The 25541-nt window shown below is 51.0% G+C and overlaps 11 protein-coding genes across 11 annotated transcripts; 4 read left to right on the top strand and 7 right to left on the bottom strand.

Moving 5' to 3' along the window:
* Positions 1 to 342: 342 nt before the first annotated feature.
* Positions 343 to 2610, top strand: J7T55_009756 (uncharacterized protein; the record flags this gene model as incomplete). The annotated part of the gene is made up of 6 exons (XM_053143704.1): positions 343 to 735; positions 798 to 1420; positions 1479 to 1660; positions 1718 to 1977; positions 2038 to 2101; positions 2483 to 2610. The coding sequence occupies 6 exons, from the start codon at positions 343 to 345 to the stop codon at positions 2608 to 2610; spliced, it is 1650 nt and encodes a 549-aa protein (XP_052993275.1).
* Positions 2611 to 5428: 2818 nt separating this feature from the next.
* J7T55_009755 (short-chain dehydrogenase reductase family) lies at positions 5429 to 6454 on the bottom strand (the record flags this gene model as incomplete). Its single annotated transcript, XM_053143703.1, has 1 exon — positions 5429 to 6454. One exon carries the CDS (start codon positions 6452 to 6454, stop codon positions 5429 to 5431), a length of 1026 nt encoding a protein of 341 aa, XP_052993274.1.
* Positions 6455 to 8015: 1561 nt separating this feature from the next.
* J7T55_009754 (glycoside hydrolase family 16 protein) lies at positions 8016 to 11486 on the top strand (the record flags this gene model as incomplete). The annotated part of the gene is made up of 6 exons (XM_053143702.1): positions 8016 to 8418; positions 8495 to 9362; positions 9835 to 9875; positions 10180 to 10313; positions 10380 to 10852; positions 10907 to 11486. The coding sequence occupies 6 exons, from the start codon at positions 8016 to 8018 to the stop codon at positions 11484 to 11486; spliced, it is 2499 nt and encodes an 832-aa protein (XP_052993273.1).
* A 489-nt stretch (positions 11487 to 11975) lies between these two features.
* Positions 11976 to 12770, bottom strand: J7T55_009753 (uncharacterized protein; the record flags this gene model as incomplete). The annotated part of the gene is made up of 5 exons (XM_053143701.1): positions 11976 to 12010; positions 12112 to 12186; positions 12241 to 12389; positions 12461 to 12649; positions 12748 to 12770. The coding sequence occupies 5 exons, from the start codon at positions 12768 to 12770 to the stop codon at positions 11976 to 11978; spliced, it is 471 nt and encodes a 156-aa protein (XP_052993272.1).
* A 237-nt stretch (positions 12771 to 13007) lies between these two features.
* J7T55_009752 (uncharacterized protein) lies at positions 13008 to 14515 on the bottom strand (the record flags this gene model as incomplete). Its single annotated transcript, XM_053143700.1, has 3 exons — positions 13008 to 13769; positions 13823 to 14067; positions 14329 to 14515. 3 exons carry the CDS (start codon positions 14513 to 14515, stop codon positions 13008 to 13010), a joined length of 1194 nt encoding a protein of 397 aa, XP_052993271.1.
* A 586-nt stretch (positions 14516 to 15101) lies between these two features.
* Positions 15102 to 15987, top strand: J7T55_009751 (uncharacterized protein; the record flags this gene model as incomplete). The annotated part of the gene is made up of 2 exons (XM_053143698.1): positions 15102 to 15389; positions 15613 to 15987. 2 exons carry the CDS (start codon positions 15102 to 15104, stop codon positions 15985 to 15987), a joined length of 663 nt encoding a protein of 220 aa, XP_052993270.1.
* A 368-nt stretch (positions 15988 to 16355) lies between these two features.
* Positions 16356 to 17064, bottom strand: J7T55_009750 (uncharacterized protein; the record flags this gene model as incomplete). The annotated part of the gene is made up of 2 exons (XM_053143697.1): positions 16356 to 16865; positions 16948 to 17064. The coding sequence occupies 2 exons, from the start codon at positions 17062 to 17064 to the stop codon at positions 16356 to 16358; spliced, it is 627 nt and encodes a 208-aa protein (XP_052993269.1).
* A 624-nt stretch (positions 17065 to 17688) lies between these two features.
* J7T55_009749 (uncharacterized protein) lies at positions 17689 to 18634 on the bottom strand (the record flags this gene model as incomplete). The annotated part of the gene is made up of 4 exons (XM_053143696.1): positions 17689 to 17884; positions 18022 to 18212; positions 18480 to 18548; positions 18602 to 18634. The coding sequence occupies 4 exons, from the start codon at positions 18632 to 18634 to the stop codon at positions 17689 to 17691; spliced, it is 489 nt and encodes a 162-aa protein (XP_052993268.1).
* Positions 18635 to 19458: 824 nt separating this feature from the next.
* On the top strand, positions 19459 to 21667 carry J7T55_009748 (uncharacterized protein; the record flags this gene model as incomplete). The annotated part of the gene is made up of 5 exons (XM_053143695.1): positions 19459 to 19533; positions 19584 to 19996; positions 20599 to 20809; positions 20872 to 20899; positions 21015 to 21667. The coding sequence occupies 5 exons, from the start codon at positions 19459 to 19461 to the stop codon at positions 21665 to 21667; spliced, it is 1380 nt and encodes a 459-aa protein (XP_052993267.1).
* A 451-nt stretch (positions 21668 to 22118) lies between these two features.
* Positions 22119 to 22915, bottom strand: J7T55_009747 (uncharacterized protein; the record flags this gene model as incomplete). The annotated part of the gene is made up of 3 exons (XM_053143694.1): positions 22119 to 22375; positions 22484 to 22793; positions 22865 to 22915. The coding sequence occupies 3 exons, from the start codon at positions 22913 to 22915 to the stop codon at positions 22119 to 22121; spliced, it is 618 nt and encodes a 205-aa protein (XP_052993266.1).
* A 744-nt stretch (positions 22916 to 23659) lies between these two features.
* On the bottom strand, positions 23660 to 25283 carry J7T55_009746 (uncharacterized protein; the record flags this gene model as incomplete). The annotated part of the gene is made up of 2 exons (XM_053143693.1): positions 23660 to 24931; positions 25026 to 25283. The coding sequence occupies 2 exons, from the start codon at positions 25281 to 25283 to the stop codon at positions 23660 to 23662; spliced, it is 1530 nt and encodes a 509-aa protein (XP_052993265.1).
* Positions 25284 to 25541: the final 258 nt, after the last annotated feature.

The raw sequence follows: 25541 nt of genomic DNA, 5'->3' as shown, positions 1-25541 counted from the left end.
GTGGGACCAACATGGGCATGTAGATGCTGATTGGACTAGTCACTTTGGATGCTTGCATATTTCCAGCATTTTCCAAAGACTATGACATGTAAGGACGAAAGACATGCCCGACATATCCGCTTACCACCCTTGATGAGCCATGCTTCTGACTGAATGGAGGAAGGTTTGATAAGAGCGGATGTACCACATGGACGGTGGTCCACTGTAATAGCACCCGAGAGCACGAAATAAAGAGCAGACTGTCGCCTTTCTCTGATACACAAGCGTCATATCGACATGTGAATATCTTTTCTCACTCACTTTCTTTCCCCTCCATCACACAGATCATCGTTCCGCTTCGAAATGGGCCAGCTGCACCAGACCACTAACCCCAAGTTTGGGCCCACGGCATTCGAACACTTGCCGAGCAACTCGAGCGGACAAATTACGGTACAGGACCCTGCAACATGGAGCCACCAGTCCATCACGGTTCAGCTTCTAGTATTGTTCTTGACTCTGGTCTTCGTGACAATTATCCGGCGGCGCTACTTCTCCCCACTTAGTCATATCCCCGGGCCTTTTCTGGCTTCCTTCTCCCGTCTCTGGCACTTGCGCTACATCATAAGAGGCGACCAACAGGTGGTCCTTGCGAAAGCACATGAGAAGTATGGCCCATTCGTGCGAATCGCACACGACGAAGTTAGCGTATGCCATGAGAACGCCGTGAAGTCGCTATTTATTGCGCCATTACATAAGGTTAGTCCTTTAGGGATGAGCAGACCTAGGTATGAGCGAGGGCCGTATACTGACATGTGCAGAGTAAATGGTACAAGATCTTTGTGCTGCCCGACTACAGGACGACCGCGCCGCTCGGAATGAGAGACCCGAAAGACAAGCTCAGACTGAACACGAATTTCAGGCAAGGGTACGAAGCCAAGCATGTCATCCGCTCGGAGCCCTACATGGATGAGGTGCTCGTTAAGCTCTTCTCTTGGCTGGACAGATCATCGGAAGAAAAGACTCCCCTGAAGCTGGGCGACTTTTTCTCGTACGCAGCTTACGATATCACCGGCGAGGTCACCTTTTCCAAGTCTTTCGGGTTTACGGACAAAGGTGAAGATATTGGAGGAGCGATCGCGATGAATGAAGCCATGGAGTTGTTTTTCGTCTTGTTCGGCTATATTCGCTACATCAGTTACATCTTCTGCAACCCCCTGACGACTTGGCTGGAAGTCTTGCCCCTTGGGTACATGGGAGAAAAGGCCAAGAGCGCTCTGGCAGAACGGAAGAAGAACCCAGATGCGCGGTTCGACATTGCTGCTCATTGGTTCCGCTCTCTAGAAAAGAACGGCGAGTCCAAGATTTGGAACGACGACATGGTGGTTGCTGCTGCCATCTCAAATCTTGGTGCCGGCTCAGATACTGTTTCTTGTGCCATGCAGTACGTCTCAAATACCACATCGGTGATATTTCGCTGATGACTGACTTGACTTCAATAGGAGCTTCGTATACCATCTCATTCGCCACTCCAATGCGTGGCGGCGCATCAGAGACGAGATTGACACTGCACAGAAGGATGGTCGCTGCCAGGACGAGATCATTACTTATGATGATGCTGCGAGACTCCCATTCCTGCAAGCAAATATCAAGGAGGCTCTGCGAATCTTCGCTCCCGTACCAAGTAGGCAACTGACGCCACTGATTTCCATGGTTCACTGTATGGCTTACATGTTTCTAGTGGGCTTGCCACGTGTCGTCCCTAAAGGCAATGTCAAGTTTGGCGATATTTCCTTTTCCGAAGGGACCGTGCTCTCATGTAATCCATACGTGCTTCAGACATCCAAGGATCTCTGGGGGCCGGATGCTGCTGAGTTCAACCCGGATCGTTGGTTCGGCCCGAATGCGGCGAATTTGGAGAGGTTCTTCTGTCCATGGGGGGCTGGCTGGGCCTCGTGTCCAGGACAACATCTCGCACGAATTCAAATGTCCAAGATGGCAGTAAGTTCTGCCCGTTTCATGCGGTCAACGCAATAGAAGATACTGACAGGCGTTCCCCAGGCAACCTTGGTGAGGGACTATGATTTTCGGCAGGTGAAGCCAAAGGAGGAGTGGGAGTACAAAGGTTGGTGCAAGTCTCAAACTTAAAACGTATAGGCATAAACTAATGTTTCTAATACAGCTTATTTCACTGTTGTTCCTCACGGGTGGCCTGTCTACGTGACTAAGAGAGACTATATCAAAGATCAACGATAGCTGCACTAGCCCAATTGGATGGGAAACCTGGGGCACGCATGGGAGATTTGCCCTGGCGGCTGACCAGAGGGCGGGGCAGGAAGGTGGGATAATCCCAAGGTGCCTTCATGGAAGCTAGCCACCAAACATCCGTGGAGAGGGACCCGGGCTTGAGGTGGTGAGTCGGCGAGCAGGCAGTGGCATTCACAAGTGGGTACAGTAGGATCAAATTGCAGAGTCAACTCTCATCACATTTCTCGATTCCATGTAGCAACACCAACGCCTCAGATCCACCAAGCCCAGCACAAACTCGCCCCAAAAGAATCCCCAAGCTCGCACGACGGTGCCGGAGCGGTCGAGCCGCCATGGGGAGATCCCGCCGGTTCGAGGTCGAGCTAGGGTGCGAACTACCTTGGTAGTCTGGTGCTAGGGGTTTTCCGACACAACATAAAAAGGTAGTGGTATCCCGGACCTGTGGGACACAAAATAAAAAGGTCAGCCGCTTTACGCTGACGCTGCCGTGAGTGGATCTTGTCAGATTGTCGGTCTTCCTATTTGCCTTCAAGATCAATCTCATCTTTGCCGAAGCTCAGGTTTGATGGTATTTCTTCATAACAGAGGACCCACCTGGTTGCATCAGCAGTCCAGGAGTTGCCGCGTCGACATGAAGAAAAGAATCACATCTGCTTTGGGTGGTTCCAGCAGAAGTTGAATTCGTTGCTCCAGTGGCGTGGTGTCAATGTGTCGGCTCTTCCAATTTTGACGATGATGAAGGACAGCAAAACACTGAGATTGCTGGCAGCTCGCCATGCGCGGTGTAGATGCCCAACTGATGTCAAGAAAAAACAGACAAGTATCTCAAGAGGGGGATGGAAATGGTGGGTGATGTGCAGAGCATGAATGAAGAGGGCTGACTTGGTTATGATGTTGGTGATGTTGGCGATGATGGTGATGGTGTTGAGAATGTCCGGAAGATGTTGATGGATGAAGGAAAAAGTGGCGGTTCGACGAGGACCAGTTTGCCTTGTTATTATTTCCCACAGACAGAGATGCGGCTTCCGTTCCCGACAATACACGTCACCTTTTTGAACAAGCAAGAAGCGTCCAGCAGCTCGAGGCTGATTCCAAATCGGCAGAGGCAAGGACTTACCCAGTCTTCACGCCATTTACACGGCTCAATTGGGCAGCGGAGACAAGACCAGTTGCGACTTGAAAGGCAGACAGTCTCCTGGCCATGACCTGTCTCATCTTTGCACGCAAGACAGTAACTTCAGGCGTCGTCTGCAAAATCTATACGTTTATGCAGCGCGCTTGATGGCACTTCGACCTCTGAGCATGGAGTTATTTACGTCTTGCTTCCCGGTGTGACTTCTATAGGTAACAGATAGCTAGGTAGGTAGGACTGACTGATAGCATTTTCCTCACCTCGCGACGTCTCGAATGGGTGGCACGTCTTCTTGACTGTACAAGAAGTAAAGAGGCCCCTCGCTGCTCCTTCTCAAAGCACAACCTCCAGAACCCACGACACGGAGGATATTAGGGGCTTTGGTCACACGCCTCGAGATAGGAGCAGAATTCCCGTCATGGCGACTAGCTACGACAATACATTGCGCCGCGCGGAACAGAAGTAACACTCTGCGGTTCCGGAAGGGACTCTCAAGATGCGAGGAAGGAAAATGCCGATATCTATGAGAGAAGGTGAGAAGGAGATCATTGGAAACATGGAACAAGGTCAGCAGCCAGTAAGTAGTCCACATCCAGTCCCTCCTGAATACCATCATTCCAAACTTTTATCCCGAAAATTTAGATGAAATGCCCCAACTCCCACGTCCCTATTAACCAAACCAATTTAATCTCTCTTTCCAGACTCTTCTACAGCTCGTCGAGCCGCTCATCCTGCTCACAGGGTCTGCCGGCTGGCTTGCCCGCCGACGCCCGATCAGCCAGCTTTAGGAGCTTCTTGCTAAGCAGCTCTCTGGGCTCACCCTCGCGCACTGCACTGACTAAAGTTTTGATTCATGTGGAAAGGCGTACACTGTCTCACCGGGGCTGGAAGAGTGCAGAAGATAGGTATAGACACACCGCGTTTCCCACTATATTTCGTATCGTGTGTATTTAATAAGTAATCACAAGTAGCGTGAACATAGCTACTTATTGTTCTTCCCGTGGGAACTGGTCATATATAGATAATGCTAGGCATTCCCAACACCGCATAATAAGTATAGCGTCATGATTGGTCTCAACACTCTTTCTTCTATACCAGTTGCACAGAACTTCCCGGGGCCTAAGGCTCAAGTACAAATTGAGTCTAAGGTTTATTACCGTCTGTTGACTGCTCTGACTCGGTAGAGGAGCTTAAAGACAACCTTTAATCCATACCAATTACTATGTAGGTGCAGCCATATACAGGTATCATAATTAGTATGGCTACCTTAAGTAATTAACTATAGTCCTCCTTGTAAGTATCCTAGGAAATTATACTGACCTTGAGTATAACCCCAGCAAACAATCAGGCATCATAGCTATAGTAGCCAGCACGCATAAAGGCGCCCAGCTCGCTATTACTGTACTGCGTGCTTAGTCAGGGCCTATAGTACACACGACTGCCTAATTATTATCCGGCAGTTGAAAGGTACCGTAAGGCTCGCCAACCAGGTACCTATTGGGATCTACGAGGCTGCCAGTGTGGCACGGCTGATGTAGCTAATCACAAAACCGGCAGCGTGGACCGTGTCACAGGCATTACAGGGAAGTCACTATAGCCCAAGTTGGTTTCCTAGATCTTCACTGACATAGAGAATTTGTATGACCGCGTTGACAGGGCCTTGAACCGTAAATTCTGACGCAATTACTTCTGGCCTCAACCTGACCAAGAGTAGCACATAACTCCCCTAGTATACAGGAAAGAAAGCAGAAGGAACAGAGAGTAGAAGTCGAGTGGCTCGCAGGACTTCCAAATGTCAGTGCTAATGACTACACTACTATGAATGCCTTCGCCCAGCTTCCTGGCTCATTGCATATGCCTAGAGGGTTTGAAATTCAAATAGAAATCGCCACTCTGGTTATCGCAAACAATCTCAAGGCATATTATCAGACTGGTAATGCCTGTGATTAATGATGCTCTGGTGTCAACGCCTTCGACTGCACGCTCATGGCCGTGCTTCGCGTTTTGCCTCTCATGTTCCAAAGGCATGCTCTCAACACATAGTAAACTGGATCAGAGCTTTGCATTTGCCAGCTTGGAGACAATACCGGACGCCCCCACAAAGTTAAGCTCCTCCATGGTCTCCTCCCAAAGTCGATCCTTCATCTCAACACCTTCCTCCGTGTAGTATATTGTAGGGAACGGCTTGATGGTCCAGTCGCTGACAAAGGACCCATGGCTCTCCTTGCCCTTCACAACGACCCCTTCAACATAAGTATCCGCACCCCACTCCAAGCTCCGCCCCGTGAGCATCAGAAAAGTCCGGAAAGCCAGCGACGGCGGGGTGCCCTTGGATATATCGGTACTAGCCGTCAAACCCGGATTCACAACATTCACGATCACCACCTCCGGGTCAATACTTTCGGCCAGCTTCATGACAAATCCCATGAGGAGGAGCTTGGTTGTCGCATACTGGTTCATGCTTTCAAACTTGGCCGGTGCGGCGATTCGTGGCAAGATCGGCCCACCAGCGGGATCCACTCTCGCCCAGTACTGCGTGTCCGAGCCGATGATACTGAGCCTCGCCGGCCGGCCCGACGCTCTCTTCTCCCACAAGACCGGGAGCAACAAAATAGAGAGCAGCGCCGTCGACACGTAGTTCACCTGGAACGTGGTCTCGTACCCCGTCTGCTCACTCTTGATGAGCTCTGTATTCTGTACGCCGGCGTTGAGGATGGCTATGTCCAGCCGCTGCAGCTCGTCCCCAGCACACCTCTTGACAAATTCTTTGATGGAGGCGTAAGAGCTCATGTCCAGCAGCCAGACCTCGATCTTGGCGGACGGGTGCTCCTTGCGCAGCGTGGCAGCCGCCGCATCGCCCTTGACCTGGGATCGACAGGCGAGGATCAGGCGGGAAAGCCCCAGTCCCAGGAGCTGGCGGCCCGCTTCGAAGCCCAGGCCCACATTTGCGCCGGTAATAATCGCTGTCTGCCCTGACAGGTCTGCTGTTATCGGTTTGGGCCGGTAGAAGAACTGCCGGTACATGAAAGCGAGGAAGCTGGATTCCCAGCGGGCATCTTTCCCTAGGTGCACGGACATGGCGATGATTCAAGTGGGGATGTTTGAAATGGAGGGGTTGTTCCCATTGAAAAGCAGCAGCCAGTGCTGCTAGTATATTTATGGTTGGACAGCGATACCACCTCGATCACCGTTCGGGTCCGAGACTGTCCTATAGGTAGCCGTGGTGAGATCTGATTAGTGACCGGACAATGTGCGAAAAGCCACTCCAAGTCTGACTAGATAGTGCAGTGATACAGGCTCGGCCTGAAACATTCAACCGTCCGGTCCTCCGGTGGGTACCACCGCGTCATGGATTACCAAGCTTCGCTAGCTCGGACTCTATCTCCGTGCGACGCTATGTGCGATGCTCCTTAGGCTTAGGCCTGTGGCTTTCAACTGCACACATATTGCGTTGGAATACAGACGGCAACTTCAAGGTTCGAGGGAGACATCTGCTTGGTAGCTTTGGCTCATTTCTTGTAAAAATCGAATACTGTCCCTTAAAGTTCCGAAATCGATGCAAAAGACACTGAGTTGTGTTCATTGCGATCACTTGCAAGTGCTTATTAGTCTCCTCTTTTGCCTGCATTGCTCTAGTTCAATCTCTTTGTGTGCTTTTCCCGACCAATCATAGCGAGGTCTTTCCATGAAGGTTATGTATCGACTTTGGGTCCAATTGAAGTGGTCTTGGATGTGCTAAATTGTCTCTGCAGAGATACAGAAAGCTATTCCAAGAGAGAGAACATAGATGTTTAAAAACAAATAAATTGTTGACAACATGCATAACCGAATAAAAATCTAGGAGTAATCAGATAAGATGTTTTAGAAACCATTATGGAATATTTGACCTGTGACCTGCCCAAACGCAGCGAGGTGCCAAGCCCACTAATTCCGCTTTCTTGATCTGGGGCCTTTCTTGTCTGGGCATTCAGATGCCTACCGCCCTCATTAAAGGGCCGATTTGATCTGACAGATATGTGCGAATTCCTATGTCGTATTTGGCAAAGAGATAGGCTATTTGCTTTTGAGATGTATGATAGTGAGCTGACTTAAGTATCAAGTCATCACATTGACGGCCGCCTCAAAGCAATAGTTTGAAGATGGCTCCCTCAAGTCATAAGACGAGGCGTATGCCTTGGCTGATGTCCTTAGTAAGTCCTGGGTGTTGAACATGATGGTCTGAGCGCGATTGGACAATTTCCGACTATATTCCACAAACACTGATCTCACCTGATGATTCGCCACTCACTTCGAGTCCATTGTGAGCAGTCTACTGCCTTACAGCTCTTCTCAGCTTACAACTTGTGGACGCCATCATCTGGTCAGGCTGGCATTCACAACGGAAACGCAGCGCACGTGAACTGACTCTTTCTATGTCAAGGCTCGAACCTGTCTAGCATCATTGGCTTCAGAAGCGCCCTTTTGTAAGAGAATGTTCGTGCATAAATAGAGGCAATCCCAAGGAAATTTACCCGCTGGATTTGCCTGCTCTCCACTGGAGTACGATGCAGTTTCTTTCAATCTGAGTTCACCAAAACGATATTGTTCCGAAAACAAATCTCTGTCTCTCGAAACTTCAGCGCTTGACTTACCGCCCATCATGCCCGTACACAAGCGGCCTGGTCACCATGGCTCCAACTATATGAAGGCAGTTGTTTGGGAAGGCAAGCCTTTCAAGATGGTGACAAAGGAGGTCCCCAAGCCTAGAATTCTGGACGAGCGAGACGCCATCGTCCGGATCACCACGGCCGCCATCTGCGGCAGTGATCTCCACATGTACCATGGAATACTCGGCAGCGAGGAAACCCCATGGACGGTAGGTCACGAAGGTATGGGAATCGTTGTGGAGACTGGATCTGCGGTCGCGAGCATTCAAAAAGGAGATCGCGTTGTCATAAGTGGAGGGCAAGCCCTCGGACATTTGCAGCTCGAACCAACCATTGGGGGAGGCGCTGCCATGTTCGGCGCCGGAAAAGATTGGGGAGATCTCGGTGGAACTCAAGGTTCGAGCCAAACTCACCCTTCGCTCACCTTTCAGCGCCTGACTCTGTTGACTTACGATACTAATGCCAATCTCAGCCGAATGTGTCCGTGTTCCCATAGCAGACGAAACTCTCATGGAGGTCGGCAACCCTCAGATTCCTGACAAGGAATTCCTCTTCCTTTCCGACATCTTCGCCACCGGATGGGAAGCTCTCAACTTCTCAGGCTTCCAGCCAGGTGACGACGTAGCCATCTTCGGCGCAGGACCCGTCGGCCTCCTCTGCGCATACAGCGCCAAGCTCCGCGGCGCGAGCAAGGTCTACAGCATCGACCATGTGCCGGCGCGCCTCGCAAAGGCAAAGTCCATCGGCGCCGTGCCGATCAACTTCACCAAGGGGGGCCTGCCATCGGAGCAGATCCTCCGGCTCGCGCCCGACGGAGTGACGCGCGTGTGCGACTGCGTCGGGTACGAGTGCGTGGACGAGAAGCTGAAGCCGGATCAAGGCTTTGTGCTTAGTGAGGCTGTCAAGATGGCCTCTGACCATGGCGGAATTGGTGTGGCTGGCGTCTATCTTGCTCAGCCCAACAGTGAGGGTGCGCCGCGAGGGGGCATCATTTCACCAGACATCACATTTCCTATATCGCTTTTCTGGTCGAAAGGACTGTCCATGAAGGGCGGGATTGCGGATATCCTCAAAACTGCGCCAGTACTATTTGAGTTGGTGAAGAGCGGAGTTGCACGTCCGGGCTTCATCGTAAGCAAGGAGTACTTCGGTCTTGACCAGGCGCCTGAGGCGTACCGGAGATTCGACCAGCACTTGGAGACGAAGGTGTTGTTCAAATTCCCTTGGTATGACGAGGAGAGCGAGGATAGAAGAAGTGCGGACGAGGAGGATAGTTCGCTCGGCCGAGAACACGACACCGGTGAAGAACTCGCTCCTCAAGGAGCCGACAGGCCATCTAGGTAAGCAACGTTGCTCGACTGAACACCTGCGACATTCCCACTGCCCTTGACATGAGACATTCGATAATGACAATCCGACTGTAGGCACCGGTGGGCTAAGCGTCCCCGGCATTTTCACTGATGGGTAAAGCCATCATCGCACGTGGCCCGACTCCCGAGGGTGTGGTGGAGCAGCAGGTATCATTGTTATGCACTCAGGCGCTCCCCATTGCCAAGGACTCATTTCGGAGGTTTCCACTCTTTTTTAGGCAGCGTACAATAGGCCCTGTTCTATAGGCTGGCAATTTGCTATAACCCCTAGGAATTGCCCGCTTCCCGAGTAGAAGGATGGGTAGTGGAATAGAAAGTCTTCCCTGCAACCGCATGTGGCATGGTCGAGTTCCATTTGGCTTATGCCCAGCCAAGCCAGAGCGAACTGAAGGTGGTTACGCTATATGGGAGGCCCCCACCTTTGCCATTGACGATCCAGTAGGGAGGATCGATTCTCGCTTGGCGTGACCTCGGATTTGAAGAGTAAGCAGAAGACTTTTCTTTTTTGCGAAGACAGCCGAGTTCTAGAAGGAAGGATTCAATAGCGGGCTGCCTGAAGCAGCTGGACACTCCTTACTATTCCCCGGATCTCCAGACCAGGACGGAATGTCCCGAGTGGGCCGGTGAAAGATGGAATAAGCTCGTAATAATAGCCTGGTTCAACCCTGACAATTGCAGCCTCTCATCTATAAGATCAAGTGTCGTGAGCGCTTCTTTTTCGGGATTCCAGTCACACTAGCCTGATCAGCCCTCCAACCATCGGCACAACGGTGAAGACTTCTTGCAGCCATGGGTTCCAAACTTCATTTCGCCGCCACTATGTTGGCATTGAGCCTTGAGGTCTTGCCAGCGTCCGCTGCTTTCAACCTGATACGGACATATAGTGGCTCGAATTTCCTCGGCCAATTTGACTTCAGGGATGTAAGTCATACTGAGATTGTAACAAAATCGAGTAGGAATTAAACTAACGACATTGTCGCGTTTTAGACAGCCTATTTCCATAGTATAGGAATTCCGTCAGGAGACCCTACCAACGGCTTCGTTGACTACCAGTCAGCCTCAGCCGCCTCGTCAAAGGGTCTCACAAAAGTGCAGTCCAATGGGCAAGTCTATCTCGGCGTAGACTATACGTCCACCTTGTCAACCTCGGCCCAAGGCCGTGCTTCTATCCGCTTGGAGTCCAAGGACACATATGGCCCTGGCACCCTCTTGGTGGCTGACATTGCGCACATGCCAGCCAACGCATGCGGCGTCTGGCCTTCTTTCTGGTCCTACAACTTCGGAGAGAACCCCATGGGCGAGATCGACATCATCGAGGGAGGTGCCGCTGCTGGCCTGCAAGAGAGGAACATTGTGTCGTTACACACGTGCAGCGCCTGTCAGTTCACCAACATTGGAGGCACAGACCCTAGATCGAACTGTGCCCTGGGTGGTGACTGCAGCGACGGTGCGACGAATTGGTAAGGAAGCCTATTCTCTCGTAAATGTGACCGCCTACTGATATAGATGTCTAGGGATGGTTGCGGCTCAACAGGCAACTCACAGTCATATGGCGACGCCTTCAACGCTGCAGGAGGCGGCGTGTACGCCTCATACCTGCAGAACGACCGCCTCCGCATCTGGTCGTGGCCCAAGGCCTCCGTCCCCGCGGACCTGACCAGCGGGTCGCCCAACCCAGAAGGCTGGGGCACGCCGTCGTCGGACTTCAAGACGTCTAACGGCGGGTGCAACCTTGGCGACAACTTCCAGGCCCAGACAATCATCATCAACACTGACTTCTGCGGCTCCATGATCGACGACGACACGTGGACGTCCGAGACATACTGCAGCAACGTCGCGAGTACCTGCAAAGCGTACGTGGCGGGCCAGCCTGCTGCGTTCTCCGAGGCGTACTGGCTGTTTAACTCCATCAAGCTGTACCAGTCAACCGGCACCGATAACAAGGTCAGCACTGATGGAAACTGTGGCGGGACGACCGCGCAGACGTGTCAGGGGTCCACCTTTGGTAACTGCTGCAGCCAGTATGGCTACTGCGGAAGCACGAGCGTGTACTGCGGTACTGGGTGTCAGTCGAGCTTCGGTACATGCACTTGAGCATATGAATCTAGCGTGACGGCCTTGTAAATAATTACCACTTTGATACTGATGTAATCATATTCGAAAGTCTGTATACACCTCTGACGGCACGCCATTGCCTTCTCACAGATCGCTTGTTCTTGTAGCTCCGGTCACTTTGGTCAATGTAGATGATCTTTCAGACCATACTTTCAGCCCAATGCTAGATCAACCAATTTTCCGGAGCTGCGACTGCCTGGCGTGATTCTATACGGTCTCTTGATGCCCCCTAAACGAATGTACTCACACAATCCCTGGCACTATAATTTTCCTACACGCGGAAACATCTTCATTTTGCTATGGCATTCCGGAATCCAGACGTCTGTTGTTTGTTGCTCGGTCCGGGCGATGTCCATCCTTGAATACGAGACCAGTTGGCACTCCATTCTCAGATCCCGAACCCCAATGCTACGGAACACAGCTGAAGCATGTAACTAGTCCTCCTTCGGCGAAGCCCCCTAAGCCAGGTCACCTCGCCACCCCCTCAAACAATGCCGCCTTTCCTGTTTTCATCTCACGTTAACATTAGAAAGGCCCAGTGAAGATTCGACATGAACCACCTCTTTTGAAGGTCTCGTGTTGTGATGTGGGTGAGAGCACATACGGTGGCAAATTCGGATGGTCACGCATCGGATCAGTGCCATGATACTCGCGTTCTGGTTGTCCACGAATTTCTGCACTGCCTGGACGGTTTGTGCATGAATGGCCACGATGAATTATCTCTAGAACCAACTGTAGTGAATGAGTAACGCTTCGTCCCGAATTTGCTTGTTTGTGAGAAGAAGGGCTGGCTGTTCGAGGATCTTGATGGCCACCTTCTTGTGCAGAACCTCACGATAGTGTTGCGAATTTCCGGCGGCAGGCTTAGGAAAGGAAACCTTTCTTGTTGGATGGGTAAGCTGATTGTAAAATGAAAGCTAAGCGGATCGTGAGGGTTCGAACCTTGCCCTTACGGGATCGCGCCATAGCGATGGCTTCGTGGTCTTGCGACGACTATGGCGTAGTATTGAACGGATGGCGTGTGGCTGTCTTCGTCAGAGGCGAGCACGGTGCGGTGGAATATCTTGCTGTGGTTGATCAAACTTCCAGAAGACCGTACAGTTACGAACTTGGTTGATTGGAAAGTGAAGTGGGCAAGTTGGCTGCTTGTTTGTTTGGTATCGAAGGCAGTAGCTGAAGGACGTCGCGTGCCTAGGCAAGAAGGCAGTGAATAAAAGCCTTGTTTGGGTTGGCAACGCACAATTCCAAAGAAAATATTGACATGACAATTTACAATGAGGTGTCAAATTGTGCTCTGTCAGGGTTTTTGAGAGGGACAGTGAGATTGAAAGCAGCGTAATCCCATGTACGGTGAAAGCGAATTACTCGCAGGGGCGTCTTTCCACCCTAATCTACTGCAATTGCATTTAGAGCTCAGCTCCCCCCACGGTTTCATCATTCGCACAGGAGAGGGCGACTGAACTGAAATGGTAGAGGCAAAATCTACAGATCTAGATCTGCTCAAAAGTCGCTCTCATCGGAATCCTCATTCCACCAGTCATTAGATTCCTCATAATCCCCGTCATCGTCAAACTCGTCATCCCAATCCACCTCAGTGCAGTCTTTGATGAAGACTGATCTCGTCAGATGAGGACACGCCGATGCCAACACACACACGGCATTTAAAGCATTTTGGTGGGCGGATCCGTTCATCCGCGCCATAAGGATTCGGTACAACTCGTCGTCCAGATTGGCCACAAGGTCGTCTGCAGCTTTGTTGCACGCAGCCCGAACAGCGTCTGCATCCGTCCAGTCCAAGTCGGTGGTTCCAACCTTCACCATGTTCCTCCATTCTGGCCACGACGTAGTCGCATCGGCAATTAATTCACCACTCCTCATCTGGACTGCCATCTGAATTTGAATTGGGAATCTAGGCATGGTATACCAGAGCTCCAAGTGAAGGTTTGTGATGTGCCCCAGCGAGCTGGAACCTGGCAAGCTGCTGGGAACAGGAGTGAAAGCATCGACGATCTTCCGAGAAAAACAAGTCCGGTTTTCTCTTAAATTGGTGACGTACTTTTGGAGGATGAAGTTCTCTCCGTAGTAGACGGGAAGTGCCTCAGCTCGGACCTGTCTGTTGACAAGCGTGAGGGCTGGCTGGGAGAGAGTTGCAGTTGAGTCATAATCGTCAAGGTCCTGTGGCAATGTGCTTTGCGAAACCAAAGATTCACGGTAGATTTTGTTTCGGACTTCGGGGGGCATTTCGAGAAAGGGGAGGGGCTTCTGGGACGATTGTCACTCCAAGCACAGCAGAGCCAACACACGGCATAGCTTACCTTGTCCGTCTTGTCCTTGCTAAGCTCATCTGTCTGGTTGATTGCACCAATTTCCCTCGTACTGTCCTCATCACGCAGCTTGATGGCTTCGACGGCGTTCAGACGAGAGTCAAAGGGGTCGGGAGTGTTTGGGAAGTCGAGAGAGTCGAGAGACTTGGTCGGGTTTGCCTGGGTAGCCTCGCCGCCACCGTCGGTGGTGCCTGCGTTCAAGTCACTTGGCGCCATGCTGATTCGAGTAGCAATGGCTGTCAGGTATTATCGTCAGAAGTCAAGGCTTTCACGATCGCGACTTGATCGTGACGTTGGTTGTTGAGACTTCCAACCTGGGTCGGCTTGGATGTCAAGGCCTGCGTTGGGCAAGATTGATGCTGCGATGGAGCGGGCTCCAAAGTATCGCAAGTAGCGGACGGAGGGCTGCGAAAACTCTCATAAAGGGTTCGTAGAAGCTGAAAAAAGGGAGAGGAAGTCAGGTAAGCAAAGTACTGCCTGTTGCTGGCAGCGATGACCTTTGCAAGTCGCTGTGGGCACCCGACGCTGGCGCGCCTGCTTTTGATGGCAGGAGGCCGAGTCCAAGCCTTTGTGTATTGTGGGGGAGAGCTTTCGATCTGATACGGCGCGCCGTTTGTTTTCGACTCGAAAGAGCTCTGACGCGGCCAAGTGGCGGTTTGCCTGGCCAGGAATATCTCCAGCCATCTCGGGCGCACGACAGCATTCAATTACTTTTGTCTCTGGAAGCATTGCTCGAACGACTACCTGATACTCGAACTTGGAGCTAGCATTAGAAGCCGTACTGAACAAGCGCTATCATCATGAGCACGGCAAAACCCATTTTGTGGTCCTTTCTAAGTCTTCCTGCCTCAAACGCTCGGTGCCTGATACTGAACACTCTCGATAGACGAGGCTCATTCACATACAGGGTTGCCGAAAGGAGGTCTTTGTTTCGATATGTGGACTCTCAAAAAGGAGCAAGGCAGCACGATGCTCATGATTTAATAAGGCGTAAGATGCACTTGGGTTATGTGCGCGGATAACATAATTAATGCGTTGTACAGCGACCTAGAGGGAAGAAATTCTGGCAATCCCGACAAAAAAGAATGCAGTGGGGGCGGAAGGATTCATGTCTCGTTCAAATCGGGCATAGCCCCGATTGCATTTCCCTGAAACCGAGAACGATCAAAACAAACCAACAGATCAAAAACATTCGACTCTGACACGACCCCTCATTCTCTAGGCATCCATCTGTCTTTTTCCATCAAGGAACACTCATTTATTTCTGCCTATGATGAATAAGTCTTTGAGGCCATTCACCCTAATCGTCCCAGGCGGCCTTACGCCCGCCTCCATCTACGACCCGCTCGTCGAGGAGGTAACAAAGAGGGGCCACAACATCCGCGCCGTACCGCTGCCAAGCGTGCGGCTGCCCTCAGAGGCCGGGCCCGTCAGGGAACCGCCCACCATGTACGAGGACGCCGCGCACATCGCCAAGGAGATCGAGGCCCTTGCCGACGCCGGCAGGGACGTCATCGTTGTCTCGCAGTCATACGGTGGCGTGCCCGCCACCGAGAGTGTGCGTGGCCTAGTTAAAGCTGCAAGGCAGAAAGAAGGGAAGCCTGGCGGCGTCGTGAGGCTGGTTTATATGTCTTCTTTGGTGGCGCCGCTAGGGGCCGCGGCTAATGAGGTACTTACCAACCGACCGCGAGCCGAGGGATTGAGTGTCGAGATGGATATGGATGCAAGTTTCTCCCCGGTGCATTCCAGCACGCCGGATATTTAGCTAATCGTGCGTGTAGGAACACGGCTGGATATTTTGCACGGACCCCATCCAGGCCGCCAGCCTCACAATAGGGGAGGAGCTGCCGGAGGAAGGCCAGCGCCTGGCTAGCAGCCTGGCGTACCATTCCTCCACTAGCTTCACCAACCCACTGACGTACGCTGGCTACAAAGACGTTGCTGCTTCTTACCTGTTCTGCGAGAAGGATATCCTCATCCCGCCTGAAAGCCAGACTGATATGATAGAGCTGATCGAGCGCGAGAGTGGGAATAAGGTCGATGTCATGAGGGTCCAGGCTGGCCACGCCCCTAACATCACGGCATTTGGGGAGGTCGTGGATTGGATTGTGCTCATGGCGGAGAAGGCTATGGCTGACAGTGCTAGTGAGAGCTGAGCCTTAATCATTTTAACTAGGACTTCGCCAAGGAGCAAGAGCAGGATTAATCAACCTGTCTCCCCATTGATTCCATTGCGCATGCCCCTTGCGTGGTCATTGAATCAATTCTCTTGCCTCTCATCTATTAGCTTTTCTAATATTGCCTCCTCAACCAAGTCACACACTGTGCCGTAAGATCCAAATAAGCCGGTTTCCTTGTAGATGATGGAGACACTCCGTGTCAGCTGCGGGCAGTGCCTAGCGACCAAGCACAGGAGATCTGTCATCTCATTGAGCAAGTCTCTGTTATGGCGCCAACACATTTCGCCCCACTCCAAGAACTCCTCTCCTTCGTTACGTAGCACGCTCTTCTCGGTTGCCCTAATCTAGGCCCCTTTGACAGACCCGTGACAGTTCCAGTCCAGACCCCGAACTGCCAGCGAAGCGATGGTTGTTTCGTCTGTAGAGCTCATATGGAAGCCAAGGCATCCAAGACCTATATCATGTCTGATGACATTGATTTGGACAGTGAGGCTCGGGAGAAAACGCAAGTTGCTCATTTGCAATGTGTTCTTGGGACTCGGGGCGAAGGCTTGAATCATCTCATGGAAAGACTGCAAAGAGGCCTGACCCTCGGCTGCTGGTATGATTTTGTATCCGCCTCCGGCCAATTTCTCAAAACGCACGTTCAAGTTCAAAGAGAAATGGTGCATCTCGTAGAAGATGGCCAAGCATTCATTGCGTATTTGCCTGTTGACTCGAGTAATTGGAGGTTGCCGTAGGTTGGGCAGGCATTTGCTGACGCGAAGGTGATCTGCCTCCGCTCTGTAGACGGTGCTGTATGAATAAACAATGTTGCGGATCTCGGGGGGTAGGTCGAGGAAGCGGAAGAACCTCTACACATGACGATATAGTGTGAGTATTTGCCCTATCACATGACTGACAGCACAACAATTCGTGGTGATCAGTCAGCCATACCTCGCTTGTAGGACTGGTAGCTGTCTCGACCTCGTCTTGGCCGGCATTCTCCTGATCGACATTGATTCGCTGCATTTCGTTCCTATCCGGCTTATGCCGAATGTGGCCAGCTTCCATGATGTGGAGGTTGTTGGCTGAGTGAACTGCAGGCGCCCCTGTACCAAGGTGTTGAAACATAAGCACTGCCACCATAAACGGAGCTGAGAAATCGGGAAAGTCAGGAACGCAATGCTGCGCCAATACTTAATATGACCTTGTAGAACCCAAGCGATCCTGTTCCGTGATATGCCCTTGACGCTTGTTGTAAATTCATATAAATATTTTGCATTCTCGCATAGCACGAAGTAATCAAAACCCTTGTTCTCTTGAAGAGTAGATGTGTCTTGGGTTTTATTCATCGTACGGCGAAGACTCCGGACGATGACACGATCTAAAGTGTATAGCGTCCATCTCTAAGGTTTAGATCGGATCTGGCTCGTTTAGTGTGTCCTTGGCTTGGGTTTATCTTGTTTTCGAATTCGGCTTGGTAGGGCCATTGGTATTACGCTAAAAAATAAAGTCTTATATCTAAAATTTACCCCGGTGAACGTTCCTCACTGGCGTCTATTTCTATAGATGATACCTTGCCTGAATGTGCCAATAGTCTTATCCAACCAACATATACATCCCCTTTGACACGTTACGTAATAATTCATGGTGCAGGCTATTTGTTCTCTCTTTGCTTAGACACACTTTGACCATCTATTCGTGCTTATGACGATCCACTCCAAGAATCAGTGTCTCAACGTCGTCTAGGCGAGAACCAGATCTCATAGCCTCGAGAATGTAGTCAGAACAATGCTTGATATGTTCTTCGTTATTGTTCCATGGTTCGATGGATCTGCCATTGGATAATGCTCGGAACTGCTTCTTCCATGTAAACAAGCAATGGGATACACTGAGGTTTCAAATTCAGCTTCCTTCTTGGCAGCTGTATAAGTTTGATGCGCCACTTTGAGGATGCCTTTCTAGAACAATGTGCTCTCCAAGCTAGAGCATTGTCTGGAAGAGGATACTGATTCTGAAATTACTTACTGCCATTCCCTAGTGGTGAAGTACTCCTTCCCCTCTCGTGCAAACATATCAATGTCTGAAGATTCAAGAGGAATAAATGAGTAATGAGAAGTCGAATCGTCGTACTCTGCTTCGAAGTACGGCCAAGTCCCATCCGGCCGTGATCCGGATCTGTCGAATTCCTGAACAAGATCATCGTCGATACAGTCAGGCTGGAGCCAATCCACAGCAATGTGATCGTACCGACAACCCATTGCGATCGCGTCGTTATCAGAAACACCACACCAACACGGTGCATGTCGTAGTTCGGCTCGAGCCTTGACCAGTTGCAAGACCCAAGAAGAAATTTGAACAAGCCCCAAGCAGGCTAGGACTGCTATCACTGTGTAGAGGAAACATCGGCACATAGACCTGGTTGATAGTAACCTATCCTGGCGAAGATCCAAGTTACGAGAAACCCGGAGAGCATCGTGCCCTACATAAATCTTGTCCGTAACGCCAACTCCGTTTTCGGTATCCTCGAGAAGGTGGACTGATATATCAGGGTTCTATGAAGGAGTTAGAAGTTGCGGAGCGAGACCAATCAAAGAGAAGCTCCTACCTGGTCTTGTGATTTTGTAAAGAGTGAAGGCATAGTCTTGATACGATGTGTTTGCTACGGCTGGAGACTTAGATTTCCGGGAAACATTCGCATCTAACAAACATGGAGAGTTTTCCGCTTTTTCTCCCCATCTATGGAACGAGGATTTCCCTAGAAGATGAATCACTTGACCAACATCAGGAGCTTCCGCTGCCCGTTTGTGAAGCCGTAGCTGACGGTTTTGTGATCAATCGTTCTTTGACGATCCTTAACGAAAACGCATCTCACCACAATCCATCCATAAGCACTTGCTCATTGTTGTGATGGGTAGAAGTGGAACAGTTATGCCAGCTGATTACGTTGTTTCTCAATATTGGATAGGATCACAATAGTCCGAACACGAGGCTTGGCCTTGACGAAATATTATGTGAGCTGGGGCTTTGAACTTCAAGCCGAGTCAACAGATAAAAAGGCCCATAATGGAGCTAAACCCTTCTAAGGTTACAATCTGGCCCATCTCTGAATCAGAACTCATAAAAGAGACATCCGACATCCGTTCAACCGTGACATTGCTCACAATCAACCAAAATAGCTGCCCCAGTACCATGGTTATGCTTGTCAGCATCCACAGGTCAACACGAATGGTTGCTGTGGAACTGGCTTCCAAATAATATGATTAGCATCTGGAAATGATCTGCAGGACTTCGTATCGCCCTTTTGAGATAATACGAGAGTTTGTAGACGATGTATGGAAGTACTTAAGGCCTCGAGACTCCTGGTGATCTTGTCAAACCATTTACCATCAACGAACAGCACAACTTCGAAAGTATTGCAAAGACCACTCCTAGTTCTGTTCTCTTCTCTCCCACCAGACAACAATGAATTTCGCCATCCTGTTGACCACTATGTTCGGCCTTGCAGCTGCTACTAGCATCCCAAAGACTAGAGCTGTGGTATGTCATGATAGCGCGGTTGGACTGTATTCAAGCTAACAAGTTCATAGCAAAAGGGAGATGGCAACCCCTTAGCCAACTTTCCTATCCTCAGCTTCCCCGAAGCAACTCGTGGCTTCTGGAACGTTGACAACGACGGCGTATACCGGGCCTACCTAGCCAACGGCACGATTGTTGATGCAGCACGCCTCAGCAAAGAGCAGATCCAGACATACATCTCCGCCATCGAGGGACATGTGTCCCAGGCCGAGTTCGATGCGAAGAAAGCCATCTTCGCTAATGTCGACAGCGCCACGGTTCCGGAGGAGCAGCTACTAAGCCCGCCAGAAGACGTGCTGCCCACGGAGAAAATATCGGGCATGCAGCGGGGATCCAGGCGGTCTGATCTCCCGCCGGACATGAGCCCGCGTGAAGAAAGTCCCTTGGACCAACGACAAGTCATACCGTGCTTTGCGACTGGGCAGTATTGTATTCAACAGCCCTTTTCATGCCCTCAATTCTGCACCTGCAATAGTATTATCTGCGTCGGCTTCAATTAACAGGGTCATTCACGTCGACTTCGGATAAGTGAGGCTGTTAATGAACTATTTCATGGCCTTTGGGCTTGGTGGCTTACGGATGTACGAGGAGAAGGTGGTTAGACTGGAAAGGGGGAGGGGGCGGTTAGACTTGGCTGTCGTTCTCTACTGACACTACATTCGTTTACATAAACAATATATGGGCTGTCGTTCTCTATGTTGCCGTCTACCCTTGACTTGATAGGTCTCTGGAGTCCGTTTGAACAAGAAATCGCAGAAAACTTTCAAAAGGCCCTGACCTTTGTTTGATGAGGCAGAGTAACTTCACACAAACCATGGTGCTCCTTGCCTGAACTCAAACATACGGCCTCCCAAGACCGATTCAATGTGCATGGAGTTGCCACTGCTGACTTAGACAGCGCTGCCAGGACACTGAAAATGTTTGGAGGGTGTTTCATGACGGAGGTGGACAAAGCCGCCTGTGGATGTGTTGTTAGAAAAGGTGCAGATATCATGGACCACTAATCCGCTGCCTGGCTGGTATCAGTGATAATTTCGGAATTCGGAAGTATATTTACCTGCTTCGCAGCACTTTCCATCTCTGTTGCTTCTCGCTCCACCACAACGAACTCTTTCTGGGCAGCCAGGTTGTCATCACGGTTTGCATACCTTGGATTAAGTGTCTGATCCCTAAGAAGCCCACATTCTCCCACCAGTCTGTTTCAGGGCGACTCAAGATGGCGAGTGAACAAAGCAAGGTGAGTTTGCAAGAAGTCGCAGTTTGCCTCCCGAAGGTACAGAGCTGACATGACTCCCACAGCAGAATCAGGGCAGTCAGACCTGCACTGGTATGGAGGTTGGCCAACAGAAACTAGTTTGTGTTCCTCGAATGATCAGAGCGATGTAGATTGCATGAAAAGCTAATTGCATGTCAGAAGACTTTTGGCTGGTCCGATTTGCCAGCTGAGATCAGGAACAAGATCTATCGACTTGTCCTCATCCGCGATTCTGGCCCCGACGTCCCCAGCCACAAACGCTTGATCCGCAGCCTCGCCCCGCCGGCCCTGACACTGACAAGCAAACAAATCTTCACCGAGGCCCTTCCCATTTATTACGCCGAGAATCTATTCTATATTCTGTTGTGTGGCGAGAAAGTACACCGCAGCGATCGAGACACCTCTCATTTCAACCGCTTTATCGGAATGATGGAGTACTTTGGACGGCGTGGAACTTCCTCCGCCGATCGGGAACCCCTGCAGAGCATCCAGAATTTGATCATTCAAATCCACACAGTCGAACACCATATTGCTATCTCTGCAGTTGAACACTTTCCTTTTGTTCAACCAGCTGAATACTGTTCTATTTTTGCCCTTAGCGGACTCAGTCGAATAACGATGAAATTCGAGTCCGGCGACAGAGAGAACAAGCCATTCGACTGCACCAGATACCAGTGGACTATCAAGGCAGCCACAGATTCAGACGAACAAGTCTTATCCGCGGTGGAGATGTTGGTTGAGGACACAATCGGCGCTGATCACACCCCAGAAGACTGGTATCAGAAGCCTATTATGCAAGTCATCAGATCCATGTATGATGACGGACGCGACAGATTTTAGACTAGAGGACAGGGAAAATACAGTCAAAAGGTCACGATGTGGCTTGTATGCTATCAATGGATTTGTTCCCATGAACAAACGCTGTGCAGATTGAAACACCGTTTTCCGTGTCTTGCTAAGGACAGTCATATTCGTCTTGAAGGAATTTGTAATGAACTTTTTTCCCTCCACGGAACCAGCAGCTCAGATCCCCGCCCGGGCACCGCTCTGGCAACTTGGATGAGTTTATTTGTTGATTAAAGCTACGGATCCGAGTAGTTGGTAGCTATCCCTTCCCAACAGACACCGTTTCGCAAATTTCAGCAAATTGACTTTGGACTCATTCGTTGTGCCTTTATCTGGATGCCTTGAGCGTTCAAGTTGGAGGTAACCAGCTGGCCAGCCAGGCAACCGTTGCAAGATGATTGTAGACCAACCTTAAGAATTCATGCTGACAGCCACCTCCTCACGCTCACCATCCCAAATCTCCCAAGTCTGGCTCTGGGTCTCCTTCCGCCATCATGATAACGCCCTTCGAGATACCCGGACACTCTCTTGCAACCATAATGATGGTGCTGATAAAGCAATGGACAGATTCGTGTTCCATAGTAGACCATGGGCGCCCCTGCTCGTGCAGCATAGTCCCAACGAGTTCGTAGACTGAGTCCCAATGGTGCCAGGCGGTGCCTTCCTTGTCTTTGAAATAGTACTCGTCTCCAAATTTCTCGACTGTGTGATCGTCTTGGTCACATGAACCTAGTTCCCCGAAAGAGACTTCTAGGAGCCAATATCGCTCTCCGAAATCAAAATTGTTTATAACTTCACACTGTAGCTGACGGACAAATCGCAGGCTGCCGCTCCCACGGCCCTCTGGTCCTCCAGCGCTGAACACCCTGAACATCCTGATAAAGTCGGCCCAGTGCTGTCTGCTGTTGGGAGAAGGGTATGGGATACGCAGGTAGAACGCGTTCTCTCCATAATAGATCGGCAAAGCCTCCGAGCGTATTTGCTTGTTCGTACGGGTGAGGGGAGGCTGGACGAAGCCACAGATGCTTCCGCTGAGCTTTGATTGGACAAGGGAGTATCGGTAAATCTTGTTGCGCATCTCGGCAGGGAGAAGGAGGAAAGGGAAACATTTCTCTGGGCTCTGCAAGCGTGTTAGTGGTCGCAAGTTGAGGACCTAGATTTGTTGAAGTGAAGCAGAATAGGAGGTCAAACCTTGTCTCCTTCAGCAGTAGAGCGTTGGATGGCGACTGAGCTGTCCATCATGATTGAGGCGTGCCCTTTGGTAGTCGCACTATCGTTATGATTTCCCCACTTGAATGGGCTGGTGTCAATGGACACAATGATGTGGACTTGAAGGTTGGATTGGACTTGCAAACAGAGGCAGCAGGTAAGTGTTGAGGCAAGTGCAACAGGCCTCGCGATCTGCCTAAACATCCACTGCGACTGCCCCTCAGTGAATACAACGGAGACATTGAGAGTGAATGGATGAAAAGCTTTCACTTCTGTATCCCCACGAGCATTCTCAAGCCGCAAGTCAAGTCAAGTCACAACTCAAGGGAAGGCGCAGATTTCAATCAGACTTTTGATTATGGCCCGTGGCTACCAGGGCATAGAAAGCTGCGATGGTACTACCTAAACTTTGGCCCTGCACCCTGTTTGGAGGTAGGAAGCAAATAATGTGTGCCCCTCGCACGAATGAATCCAGGATGGATCCCTGCAAGAAAATCAAAATGGTATCTGGGTCGCATCCAGAACAAGTGTCCATAACTCCAGAATCCACATCTCAGCCGCCACAGGCTGGAAACTGAATGAATTTACCCCTCTTAGACCTAGTGCGCTCAAGGCACAATCCAAGGGCCACACCTAATTTTCCCCCTCCTCCACCCCCTTTTTTTCTTCTTTTTCTTGATCGTAAACATTCCTGTGCTCTTGTTTGTTGAGCATGAGATCCTTCACCTTGAACGCTCCCCAGGCCACTGATCAGATGACGGTGACTGCATGAGCAAATCAAACTCCCTCAGTCTGGACCTTAGAGTCGATGTCAGCCTCACAGTTGTTGTGAACCTCCTCCGAGGCCTTGGTGTGCTCCGGATCGTCGTCATCCTCCGAGTTGTTGTGACCATCAACGGAGTTCTTGCCATCCTCAACGCTGCCATGAACAGCATCAAAGCCGTAGCCGTAGTTGCGAGTGTTGCCGTCCTCTGAGTCATTCTCGCGGTCCGAGATGTTGCGATATGGAAAACGCTCCTCATCATACTGATCCTCATTCTCCTGCTCCTCGTCCTCATGATCCTCGTCCTCCTGATCCTCCTCGTCCTCATCGTCCTCATCCTCCTGCTCTCCGTCGCCGCTGCCCTCGCTGCCCTCGGAGCTACTCAGGAAACGACCGTCGGGATAAATGTCGAATCCATCATCAGGCTCCGACTCATGCTCGCGCTCGTCCGAGTCGTAGTAGGGCCAAGGCAGGCCACGTCCTGTGGAAGGGTACTTGTAGTCCTCGACGATGACCTCGATCCAGTGAGGGCGCTTTTCCTGGCCTGTAACAAACATGCACAGGGCTTTGATGACGGGCTGGATCATGGGGTGCAGAAGCGCGTCCGTGTAAGGGATCATACTGAACCACAGCTCCGTATTGATGAGAATGGCGACAAACTGCTTGCGGACGGCCGCGAAATTGACGAAGTTGAGTGTTCCGTCGGGATCGAGGTGCTTTCTCTCGTCGGGTTGCTTCAAGTAGTCACGGTGGTTGTAGACAGTCTCGAAGGCAGCTTCGTCATAACAACGGAAGCCGACAATCAGGGAACGGGGCTCCCAATTGGTTTCCATTTCTTGGATGTTGACTCTGACGCGCCCGTTGTAGGTGACGGTGAGGTTTCCAATGAAACGGAACGGGCAAAGATTGCGGTCGGGCGCTTTCTTGAGATACTCAGCAAAGTCATCAGAGACAATCTGGGCGTTGTCTCTCATGTCCTGCGTGGAGTATCCCGATTCATTCATCCGATGGAGGTTCATGACCATCTCCTGCTCGGCTTCCAACTTTTCAATGACATCCTGGTTCTGGGGCACCTGGACAGAGAACTTTCGGCCGCTGCACCACATTCTCAAGGTCTCGTCACGGACCAAGCGGTCGACCATGGTGATGGGGGGCATCTTTAGAGTTCGAGTGAATTCAGGCTCTTTCTCGATCGCAGCAGGCTCGCCTGGGACACCATCCGCCAGGACCAGCGCGTAGATCTGGTTTTTGATCTCGGGGGCCAGACGGTGAAGCATGAACCGACCCTGCCGTGCGAAAGTCAGCAATGTTCTGCACGAAAGAGCCCGGTAGCTACAGTCCGCTAGCTACAGATCAGGAGGTCAAGCTCGGGGTGCTTACTGTGCGAAGGCCTTCGACGCCGTACATCTCACGGCCCCTCTGGGCTTTGACCACCGCGATAGCCATGTTCTGCTCCTCAGAGCTGCCCTGTGGCTGCTCGGAGATACTGGCCTCGCCGAAGGCGCTGGTGTGGTCGGAGGTGCTGGTCTCGTTGGAAGCGATAGCCTCGTTAGGACTCATGGCCACGTTGAGAGATTTAGCCGGGTAGGTGAGGAAGGGATTGTTGGAGTCGTTCTTCGTCTCCTTGTCGGTCGGCATCTTGAATGTGATGCGAGGAATGTCTTCAACCAAATAGGTTCAAGTGAAGGAAGGTAGGATGAGCTTGTCACCGTGTCGTGCAAGGTGTTTGTGAAAAGTAAGTTGGACAAAGTGGCGAAAAGCAGACGGCGATCTGTCTGTTGAAAAGATGCACAAACAACAAAAGTCGTGTTAGGCAGCGCAGTTTTGATCTGATGCGAAAGAGATGCGAAAATCGGGGCTAGCTCCGGTCAGTGCTTGACGGGGATGAGAGTCTTC

Source organism: Diaporthe amygdali (assembly GCF_026229845.1).
Source record: "Diaporthe amygdali strain CAA958 chromosome Unknown NODE_15_length_991109_cov_64_707514, whole genome shotgun sequence".
Classification (NCBI taxonomy): Eukaryota; Fungi; Ascomycota; class Sordariomycetes; order Diaporthales; family Diaporthaceae; genus Diaporthe; species Diaporthe amygdali.
This window is presented reverse-complemented; position numbering and strand designations above follow the sequence as displayed.